Source organism: Pseudorasbora parva, chromosome 2, assembly GCF_024679245.1.
Source record: "Pseudorasbora parva isolate DD20220531a chromosome 2, ASM2467924v1, whole genome shotgun sequence".
NCBI lineage: Eukaryota > Metazoa > Chordata > Actinopteri > Cypriniformes > Gobionidae > Pseudorasbora > Pseudorasbora parva.
The window spans coordinates 55533640-55545680 of NC_090173.1; the positions used below are offsets into that span (position 1 = coordinate 55533640).

Here is a 12041-nt window from a genome sequence, read left to right on the forward strand (position 1 = left end):
TTCAATGCTTCATCAGAAAAAACACACACAATTACCCAATATGCTTACAAAATCTTTTAATAATATTTTAATAAAGGTTGGGGAATCTCAAAAATGTATTGTATTAACTACAAAATTTAATTTCAATGAACTCCAAATTTAAAGGCAACCAGGTAACTTATTTTCTGAATAATTGTTTACAGTGTGGTGAAGAAAAGACACATGATAACTGCAAAATAATGAAGAATTAAGGTGAAGAATTAAGTGTGAAACCATCAGGAACCCTTTAAGTCTCCAAGCGCTTTTAAGGTTCTATAAAGATCCTTTCCTTCTAAGAGTGGAGAACCTACCTGAGTCTCTGGCGGTGCGAGGTGTCCGGATCTCAGAGACTTACACTATAGCTAAAGAATCCGACAAAAAAAATAATTTTTGACTTTTGGCCCATTTTATCTGTAAAAGTAAATGTGCCTAATAATTCTGTGGTGTATATGGAAAACTTCATTTGTTTCCGTCGCTGACCCCCCTACACTCTTAGAAGAAAAGGTTCTATATAGAACCTTAGGGTGCGTTCACACTTGTCATGTTTGGTTCGATTAAAGGTGCACTATGTAGTATTTTTGCAGTAAAATATCCAAAAACCACTAGGCCAGTGTTATATATTTTGTTCAGTTGAGTACCTACAATATCCCAGATGTTTCCAACTATTTGTAAATTGTGAGAAAATTGCTATTTTAACTAAGGACAGGGACCTTGCAGCATTGCATTTGAGAGAGTCGCCTGTCAATTGCGTTATATCTGCGTACCCTCGGTTTCGGCTTTTATTTGGCAGGAGCGCTTTATTCTTAGCAGTGTGAACAGCTGAACGCACGGAGTAACGTCATAACATCGTTTTAAACACACTTAAATGTATCTAATATGATAAACAGAGCTCCATTACCTCAAAATCATAACCGGAAGAGCGGATCTGTGCAGGCGCCCGGCAAATGAGTCCCGTCCCGTCATAATAAAAGTCCCGGTATTCGCAAGGCGGGTATTTGTTTAACAATCGCTCCAGCAGCTTTGCTCAGGTCCATAACACTCGGTCCTGCTCTGCTTTAGACTACAGTAACGTTAATAACCGCATGCATGAACGTGATTTCTGCCCGAGTCCTATTTTTCACCGGCTGTGATGAGAAGACCACATCTCCCAAGATGCTGCGCTCACACTTTGCGTCATCAAACTACACATTTGTTTTGCATAGCCGCCCTCCAGTGGACAAAAGCTGCATAGTGCACCTTTAAAACGAACCCTGGTGCGATTGCTCGGTTAGTGCGGTTCATTTGAACATATGTGAACGCTGCCATCCGAACCCTGGTGCGCACCAAACAAGCGGACCGAGACCGCTAAAAAGATGGGTCTCGGTCCGCTTCCAAACGAACTCTGGTGCGGTTCGATTGATATATGAACGCAACACGGACCAAAGACATGTAAACGGACCAAAAACCAGACGTAATGTCACAAGATGCGACGCATAGTCAGCTGATTTGACGACGCGGAAAGGTCGGTGTATCCAAAATTAGTAACTTTAACGTTAGAGGGCAAACGTAGAGCAACAAGGAAGTGCCTAATCAATATTTGGTCAGACGAGCATGTTTCGAAAATGCTAGAAAAAACACACAAAAAGCAAACCTGGCTCTTCTCATCAAAGGACCTGTGTTGCCCATTATTAGCAGGTACAGACGACAGAACGGCCGTCTCTGTTCTGCACAACGGAGGAAATCCTGCTGCTGTTTTGAATGTTTTGAACATTTTATGAGCTCTTCATGAGTTCTCTGGTAAAAAATAATGCCATATGTGTTACACGCATAAAATGATCGTGTTTAATCCAGCACACAGCGTTGTTTTGAATGTTGTGAACATTTCATGAGCTCTTCATGAGTTCTCTGGTAAAAAATAATGCCATATGTGTTACACGCATAAAATGATCGTGTTTAATCCAGCACACAGCATTGTTTTGAATGTTCGGTAAACGAGCTCCTACGTCATATAAGCCGACCAATCAGGTTGTGAGCGTCTCCCGGTGCCTTTGGTTCGGTAACTTTAGGTTCGCTGTTAAAAATGCCCGTGTGAACGCTAAGCGGACCAGGACTATTATGTTTGTTTTTGTTTTTTGGTCCGGACAAAACGAACCAAACGAACCGAACTACAAGTGTGAACGCACCCTTAAAGGGTTCTATTTGCACTGCATAGTTGGAACCCCTAAAAAATTCACTGCAAAAAAATTTCTTACTTAGTATTTTTGTCTTGTTTCTAGTCCAAACATCTAAACATTCTTAAAACAAGAAGTACGTGACAAGCAAAACTAATTGTCTTATTTTGTGGAAAAATAACTCAAAATTAAGAGAGTTTTTGCTAAGATAAGAACCTTTTTTTTTCTTTGATAAGAAATGCATTTTTTTGCAGTGTTCTATGTAGAACCACTTTTAAGTGCCAAAAGTTATGCTTTCTTGTCATTAAAGAACCCTTTTAGCATAAAAGGCTCTTTGGAGTATACTCAACTATACTTTTATACATAACCTTTTAAGGGTTTTAAATACATAGCGCCGATAGAACCTTTTCTTCTAAGAGTGTATGCTTCCCATCTTGCCATCTTGCATAAAACTTACAATAAGTGATAAATCTGCTGTGTCGCTGTGAACCTCTAATACCCAACAATATTTGGCATGATCACACAAGTGTATTCATGAAGTGCTTTCTAAGTAGACGACAGTGAGGATTAAAGCCTCCCGGGTTCTCTGTGGTCTGAGTTTGGTTTGTTTCATGTCTTCCTACGTAATCTCGAGAGTGAGCGCGGGAGGAACATTAGCAGCGATGATGAGAGTTCAGACAGGTTCAGCAGATGTGCTGCATGTTTTCTGTTCCCTCCTGAAACCAAGAGAGCGCTCTGCTGCTGCTGCTGCTGCTGCTGTGTTTCGATGGGGATCCGGGCCGTGAGAGATCTCACAGGTGTGTGATGTTTGCACTGACTAACCGTCAGATCCAAGCGACAAAAACAGATTATCACTCCAGCACGTGATCCGTGTGTGTGTGTGTGTGCTTATGAAATATCAGGACACAAATGTGTATAATAACATGAGTGTGACACAGGTATTACAAGGAGAAGGTGAAATATGAGGACATTACCCCATGTCCTCACTTTTCAAAATGCTTATAAATCATACAGGATGAGTTTTTTTTGGAAAAAGTAAAAATGCAGAATGTTTCCTGTGATGGGGAGGTTTAGGGGTTTGTGCGTGCGTGCGTGCGTGCGTGCGTGTGTGTGTGTGTGTGTTTGTATTATAATAATGTCTCTTTGTTTAGTGAACTTGCACCCAAACTGGAGTCAGACTAGTTTCTCTAGGTGAGCAGGTTTGGGTGTTTATTGAACAACAGGTCAGGTTTAGTTTTCAGGCCTGGTCTGGTGATCACTGGGCATTTCTTTTGTTTCTTTACTCTACAAATACTGGGTTTTGTTTAAAGTATCTTTTGGAATTCAAGTCCCTCTCAGTAAGAGCGTCCCGGGGGTGTTGGCGATTTAACCAACACCCCCTGGGAAGCTCTTAAAGTTAAAAGCACCCCTGGGACAGTCAAAAAATAAAGTAAAAAAATAAAGTTTGCCATATACACCGCAGAATTATTAGGCACATTTACTTTTACAGATCAAATGGGCCAAAAAAAAAGAGAGATTTAATCAGAATCAGAATCAGAATCAGAAAGAGCTTTATTGCCAAGTGTGCTTTCACACACAAGGAATTTTTTTTGGTGCTGAAGCTTCCAGTGCACATAAACAATACAATACAACACGGTAATAAAAAAATTCTAAGAATAAAAATATGAAGAAAAATATGAACAGTATAAGGTCACGGTTACGTTTAGTCAGAAGACGTAGATTATGAGCATTTACAGTATTTGGGTGGAGAGAATAAATATAAATAATAAATAATATAAGTAATATAAGTAATCACCTGAGTTTAGGAGATATTGCACTAAAAAGTGGGAATAATTGCACTTACAGGCATTTGCCTTGGGGGGGGGGGGGGGGGTGTTAACTGTTCAAGAGGGAAATGGCCTGTGGAAAGAAACTGTTCCTATGCCTAGATGTTCTAGTGGCCAGTGATCGGAGTCGCCGTCCTGACGGTAACAGTTCAAACAGGAGGTGTCCGGGGTGAGTGGAGTCTGTGATGATTTTACCCGCTCTCTTCCTCACTCTGGAATAGTACAGGTCCTGGAGGGTTGGCAGTTTGGCACCAATAATCCTCTCTGCAGTCCGGATGGTACGTTGCAGTCTCCTGATGTCTGATTTGGTAGCTGAACCAAACCAGACAGTGATGGAGGTGCATATAACCGACTCAATGACAGCTGAGTAGAACTGAATCAGCAGGTCCTGTGGCAGGTTGAACTTCCTCAGCTGACGAAGGAAGTACAGTCTCTGCTGAGCCTTTTTCACATTGGAGTCAATGTGATTGTCCCACTTCAGGTCCTGAGAGATGGTAGTTCCCAGGAACCTGAATGACTCCACTGCGTCCACAGTGCTGTTCATGATGGTGAGTGGGGGGAGTGCTGGGATGTTCCTCCTTCCTAACTCTGGAAAGTCAAAAATTAGTACTTTTGTAGGATTCTTTAGCTAATGTAAGTCTCTGAGATCTTGACACCTCGCACCTCTAGAGACTCCGGTAGGTTTTGGTTCTGGAAAATAGTGGCACTGGAGACTAAAGGGTTCCTGAAGGTTTCACACTTAATTTACCACCTTAATTCTTAATTCTTGTGCAGTTATCTGTGTGTCTTTTCTTCACCACCTGTTTTTGTCTGACCCAATGAGCATTCACTGTCCAGTGGTCCAGCCTTAGCTGCCATGTCTAGCATTGTATCCTTCTCATGGGCACTTAATGTTTAACTTTTCAGTCAGAGTTCCAAGGCCGGACATTACTTTTGGCCTCTTCTGCCTTTAAGAAACTTGTGAAAAATAAGTAAAGGGATGATCCAGTGATGCCGTGTGTGCTTGCAGGGCTTCTGCAGCAGCAGTACGGTGTCTGTACCGGAGAGTCTGCTCTTTGTGTCCACACTCGACGGGAGCCTTCACGCCGTCAGCAAGAGATCTGGAGCCATCAAATGGACCTTAAAAGAAGGTACGCATACGCATTCACTGGAAGACCTGTTTTAAAAGCGTTCAGATCAGATTACACGCACCACAAGTGTGACGGGAGTGAAAGTCGTGAACGCCCAGTGAACGTGTGAAAGTGAACACCAGCACTATTGTTTGCAGGAGTGTAAAATTGTTATCAGTGGCTCTCAAACTTTCTGACTTGAGGGCCTTCTATTGATTATCCTGCACAATAAACAGGTGAAGATAGTGCCTCTGGTAAATCTGCTGTAATCATGGCAAAGTTTGTGTTTGTGTATGCTTGTGTTTGCAAAATCCATTTACAGAAAAGTTGAGACATTTTGTAAATTGCAATAACGATCTGTGATTTGTTAATTCCCTTGAACTGACAAAAGTACACAGAAACGATTGCCAATGTTTCCACTCTCTACTAAAATTTATTTTACTGTGCCAAATTTAAACAAATGTTTATTTTGATGGCTGCAACACACACACACACACACACACACACACACACACACACACACACACACACACACACACACACACACACACACACACAGGTATCTTGATTGAGTGTAAAGAAGTATCTCAGTGCAGATGGGTCATGGCTCATCACTTTGTGCCAAATGTCATTAGAGAATTTGTAAATTTAAAAAAATCACATCTCCAAATCACAGTGGTCAGATGTTGTTTTGGGGAAAAACGGACATTGAGTTATCAGTCCCAAAAAAACGAAAGGGGCCACCCAGACTTTCATCAGCGACAGGTGCAAAAGCAAATGTCTGTCCTGGTTTGGATCAGTTTGGATGGAGGTGCATCGGTGCGGACGGCATGGGGGACTTGCATGCATCTGAAAGTACCACTGATGTGAAGGCGTATATTATTGGGTTTGTACAGAGACATATTACTGGTAAACTGGTTTCTGGACATTTTATTGTATTCACTGTAATTTTTTTCTTATTTTTTAAATGATTTCTTACTTATCTTAACTGTTAAAAGCTTTACAAGGGACAGGTGTTGCGAATTAGCCCTGGCTATAAACACTGTGTTGTTCTTTATGTAATCATCTATGTCGATTTTGTATCTGTCCCTATTCAAATAAACAACAAATAAATAATAAATAAATAATATACTGCCATTAAGATGACATCTTTCCAGGAAAGCAAGACAATTCCTGCCCTCATTCTGCACATGCTGCATCAGAGTAATTTCCCAAGACACTAGAGTGGATGTGCAGTCCAGTTCTGTCTATGTAAATGTACGGTCCATCATGAAAAGAAGAATCAGACAACGACCACAACCATCACAAACTGAGTTGCTGTTTATTTTAGTAGTCGGTGGATTTTTGTCAGGGAATTAATAAACCACAGATTCTTATTGCAATTTACCAAATACACAAAAGTTAGTCAGTGAAAACATTGGAAATCTTTTCTTTGTACTTTTGCCAGATAAATAAAGGTTAAAGAGAATTAGCAAATCACAGATTCTTGCTTTTATTGCATTTTACAAATTGTAGTTGCTAGGAAGACTGTTCCAGAGTTTAGGTGCTAAATAGGAAAAGGGTTGACCGCCTGCAGTTGATTTAGATATTCTAGGTATTATCAACTGGCCAGAGTTTTGAGACCGCAATAGACGTGATGGAGTATAATGTGTTAAGAACTTGCTTAAGTACTGGGGAGCTAAACCATTTAGTGCTTTGTAAGTAATAGGATTTGTATTTTGCTTTGTAAGATAATAAGATTTTAAAATGTATGCGATGTTTAATAGGGAGCCAGTGCAGTGTTGACAGAGTTGGACTAATATGATTGTACTTTCTAGTTCTACTAAGAACTCGAGCTGCTGTGTTTTCTGTCTATTTGGAGTTTGTTTATTAAGCGAGCAGGGCAACCCCCCAGTAGAGCATGGCCCTAATCATTAGGGCATGTTGTAGTCCAGATTAAAATAATGTTTAAATTTGAAAATAAATAGCCTATTAAGTCTTTAAGTATTAGGTGCTTTGGTGAACAACATTGAGATTACAAAAACGAATGGCGTTTTTAATGTTTTAAAAACGTCACTAGCGCGGTTGCTTTTGTTTGCGGGGTTTCCGGGGTAAACGCTGCATTCTGCAGTTCATCAGCGCCCTCTGCTGTCAGTGAGCGGCACTTCAGCAGCGCGTCTCCTTCACTCGTTCGTGTGCTTCTCATTTACATCTGAGTACGGTTCCCTTTGACGCAGAATACAGCGGTGTTGAGCATTTATACGATTGATGGGCAACGTATTATTGAGTGCATTATAAAAAATGTAATAATTGTTAATAAATTATTTTTTACGATATTTTGAAGTGCCCACGATAACAATATCGTGCATATTCATTATCGTGATATATCGAATTAATCTTGTGAGTTTCGTCAGGGCACGAAGAAATATAGAGCTGAGTATCATCATCAGCATAACAGTGAAAATGTCATGGTCGATTCATATGGATAACTTTTACGAGCTCTATTGTGGACTTTCAATGGATGGACAAAATAATTAGTCATTAAAAAAAAATCTTTATTTCTGCTCGGAAGATGAATGAAAGTCTAAGGGGTTTGGATAAGTAGATGACAGAATTAAAAAAAAAATTAGGCAAACTGTTCCTTTAAACTATTTTATACTATTACTATTTTATATATAAACTTTAAGAGAACTTAGTTCACTCATAAATATAAAATTTGTTAAAAAAATATAAAAGTTGTTCCAAACCTGTATGAAGTTCTTTCTTCTGTTGAACACAAAGGAAGATATTTTGAAAAATGTCGGTAACCAGACAGTCGATGGACTCCATATAGAAAAAAATACAATGGTAGTCAGTGAGGACCAGAAACTATTTAGTTTACCCACTTTTTTTTTCCAATATCTTCTTTGTCCACACTTTAGCTTTTGGAAATGCTTATTTACTATTAACTATGACTTTTGCCTCAATAAGCTCCTAATTTACTGCTTATAGTAGTTAGCTTAAGCTTAATTTACTGCTTACTAAGCGTAAGCTAGTTAGTAAGGTAGTTGTTAAGTTAGGTATTGGTTAGGATTAAGGAATGTAGAATATGGTCATGCAGAATAAGGCATTAATATGCACTTTATAAGTACTAATAAAAAGCCAATGTGCTAGTAATATGCAAGCTAATAAGCAACTTGATAATCGTGAGAATTGGTCCCTAAACTAAAGTGCTACCTCTTCAAGAAGAAAACTAATCAATGTAGGTTTGGAACAATTTGAGGGTGAGATGACAGAATTATCAGTTTAGGGGTGAACTATCCCTTTAAGCAATTTTAATTTTGACTTCTTATTCATTATAAATCTGTTAAATATGTTGTGGGAAATATTTGAAACTTTTTATTTTATTTTTAAAAAGCAATTGTTTTTACTGAATTTATGACAAAAGGTGGAAATGTGTTTTATCCCCATGCAGTCTCAATAATATTGTACAACTCTGTCAAGCAACTGCGCACAAACTGTGGGCTAGGCACGTTTCTTCCCCTCCTTTCCTCTTGAGCTTTCTCTCAACACAACACGTGAATGAGGGATGGTTTGTTTAATGCATGTTAACTCCACTTCTGCTGTGTTTAACATGCATTGAATGGAATCTTCCATCATCCGCACACTAGCCACCCACTGGCCTTGTTTTTCAATATTCACACGGTCACAGCAAGTTGCATTTTATCCACCTGCTGTATCTCGGAAACCTGCTGTACAGGCTGAGCCAGTCTTACACACTGGAGCTTACACCCGTTAAGAGGCCGTTGTACTACACACCCACAGCAGCCTGTGTTGTGCAGTCTGACCTGATAGTCTGTGTTTAAGTGTGTTGTCACACAACGGCATGTTTGATTGGATTAAAACGAACTCTGGTGTGATTGCTCTGTTAGTACGGTTCGCTAAGTGTGAACGCTACCATCTGAACCAAACTAGTGGGCCGAGATGGGTCTCGCTCCGCTTCCAAACAAACTCTGGAGCAGTTAATTTGAATAAGTGTGAACGCTGCCATCTGAACCAAACAAGTGGACCGAGATGGGTCTCGCTCCGCTTCCAAAAAAACTCTGGAGCAGTTCATTTGAATAAGTGTGAACGCTGCCATCTGAACCAAACAAGTGGACCGAGATGGGTCTCGCTCCGCTTCTAAACAAACTCTGGAGCAGTTCATTTGAATAAGTGTGAACGCTGCCATCTGAACCAAACAAGTGGACCGAGATGGGTCTCGCTCCGCTTCCAAAAAAACTCTGGTGCAGTTCATTTGAATAAGTGTGAACGCTGCCATCTGAACCAAACAAGTGGACCGAGATGGGTCTCGCTCCGCTTCCAAACAAACTCTGGTGCGGTTCATTTGAATAAGTGTGAACGCTGCCATCTGAACCAAACAAGTGATCAATGTTTAAACAACCAATTTCCTAGATTAATTAATTAATATGTAAATATAGCAGACAATATAATCATGCCGGTAATCATGCACTAGATTGCATCTAATAAATAAACTAAAACTCAAGAAATATGTCTAGAGAAAGCTTAAAATGTCTACTTTTAAACAAAACAATTCAAAACGTAAAGAAATAGTATCATGTATGACACACAGATTTCTCTCTTGGTGCGTCCACTACTGCAGAGATGGCGAGTCAGCATCGTCAACTTCATCTTTGCAGCCGGTAATGACAAAGAAGTTTTTTAATAAACAATTAATGTCTCCTTGCTATTTTTGACACATTCATATTTATTAATTTCGCTGTTCTTTGTGGTAAGCTTTACGCGTGCACTTGAGCGCAGAATAAACTAATGTATAACTAATGTAAACACTCGTTAAGAATTCTCCCCAGTATATAAGTAATTAAAGGTGTGATGAACTGGCTTTTAAAATGTTTTTATACTATTGTCTGAGGTCAACTAATGGCGTTCGTGTGGTTTTTACATTCAAAAACATCATAACTAATAAGTAATAGGCTATTTCCTACACTGGTTTTGAGGTTCTCTCCTGAACGCTGGGTTTTGATGGGCGTGCCGCACTGGAGAGTTGAAAGTAAACGCCCACGGCTAGGATTGGATACGATTTGCATATTTAATGAGCTCCAGCTCCTGTCATATCTAGCCCCAATCAGTTCACATGAGGGAGAGATTGATTTGAAAGCGGCAACCGGGATGATTCTCTCGATCACAGGGCTCGTAAACTTCTTTATCAATCAAACGCAATTATTTATTTCTCATCCACCCACGACTGATTGTAATATTATTTCTGTATTACATGGCCCGCACGATCTGTGGATATAAGCGCGAACACCACACACACACACACCCACACACACACACGTGCGCAAGCGCCCAGATCAAGAGAGAAATATTATTTCTGCCGACGGGCGTACATTTTGGTAGCCCGTCTGGAAAACATATAGCTCCGGGACTAACTATTACATATTTTTTTAAAAAAACATTTTACTCACATAAGTTTGTTGCACCATTCCTGCCGGATCCAATATAGAAGGCACATCGTTGTGTCTGCTAGTCCAGCATCTGAGATGAACACATGTATATGTCTTCCCCATGTGAGCTGGAACTTCATTAAAAATGAAGTATCACACATTCCTAATGTTAGGATCCGAAGGAAGCTTATGCAGTGACTGTGTTCTTCCACAATATCTTGCTATCTTCTTCAGCTTGTTTATTGCTACTGGCTAGCATGATCCGAGAAGTCGGTGGACGGGGCTACTGAATTACATGTGCTTATTATTCTGTAGAGGTGGTGTTTCCTCACTCGATGACGTCAAGATGCGCACACAATTGTTTTCTGGGCCTGGTGTCTATAAAAGCTTTTCCTTGACTAACAAGGTAGTTTTTAGCTCTGAAACTTACAGGATAATCTTATATTATCATGACCTTTTATATATCAAAAGCTCAAGGGAAAGTTGATTTCTCAATTCATCACCCCTTTAAATTAGCCTAATATAAATGTGTACTTAGTCATCAACTAATAGCTTAAATGAGCATATCATGAAGGGAATTCTGGGTTGAGCGAGCTGCGATGAGCGTAATGAGCGTATAAACTAAACTGCGCAGAGCAGTAATCTAGGGCTGTCATTTGTCCATTTGGTGCCTTTCTAAAATATGTAATAAAATGGAATAGTTGTTCAAATAAAGGTTTTATATAATAGATTAGATACTGGGACCAAAAAGTACTTATGGATTCAATTATGTAAAAGGATTAATATCTGTTAAGTCTCCTTTTCATCCAAGTTTGACGCCCAACACTTAGTTGGCTTTGTTTTGTCTTGTTCTGTTTGCTCATCCCTGTATTTGCCTGTGATAAAGTTTATAACTCTTAACTGACTTTCTCATTCCCAATGCAGATCCTGTTTTGCAAGTCCCAACGCACGTGTCAGAGTAAGCATTCTTTCATCTGTACTTGAGCGGTTGTTTATGCATGTGAAAAGTCAAACAACAGGAACTGTGCAAGATGCTGAGTGAGCGCGAATCGTCCTATTCATGATATCATCTTGCTGAAGCTGTGATGAAAACACTCAACATGAAAAGCTCACATATTACAAGTCTGCCATTATTGTGTTCCAACACAGTTTTACAACGTTTCTTTTTATTCTCACACAGCTCTTGTCCATACAATGACAGTTTATAGTGACCAATTTTAGTTGTCAATAAAATGAGCTTTATACAGACTATAACATCAGTCATACGAACGTAAACAAAAGTGTTTGTTGTTGTTTTACAGGCCTGCGTTTCTCCCGGACCCCAACGATGGCAGTTTGTACTCTCTCGGAGGAAAGAATAACGAGGGGCTGACGGTGAGAGATAACTTTTTTCCGTTTCTAATGAAGGACTTCCTCATTCTCTGGAAGATAATGGTGATATTTTCAGTAAGGATAGTTTTAGAAATGAGCACTATCATTTTGAAGTGAAGCATTTGAGGTCAGTAACAATAG

General features: G+C 39.7%; 1 protein-coding gene across 2 annotated transcripts in view; it reads left to right on the forward strand.

Annotated features, from left to right (window-relative positions):
* Nucleotides 1–12041, forward strand: part of ern1 (endoplasmic reticulum to nucleus signaling 1) — a 55279-nt gene that overhangs the window by 7385 nt on the left and 35853 nt on the right. For both annotated transcript variants that reach the window (XR_010899156.1, XM_067424716.1), the window contains exons 2-4: nucleotides 5004–5124; nucleotides 11454–11487; nucleotides 11831–11903. Coding sequence is in view for 1 of the 2 variants with exons in the window: in XM_067424716.1 (XP_067280817.1) it covers nucleotides 5004–5124; nucleotides 11454–11487; nucleotides 11831–11903 (228 nt within the window). In the remaining variant the exon portion in view is untranslated. The remainder of the gene's footprint in view (nucleotides 1–5003; nucleotides 5125–11453; nucleotides 11488–11830; nucleotides 11904–12041) is intronic.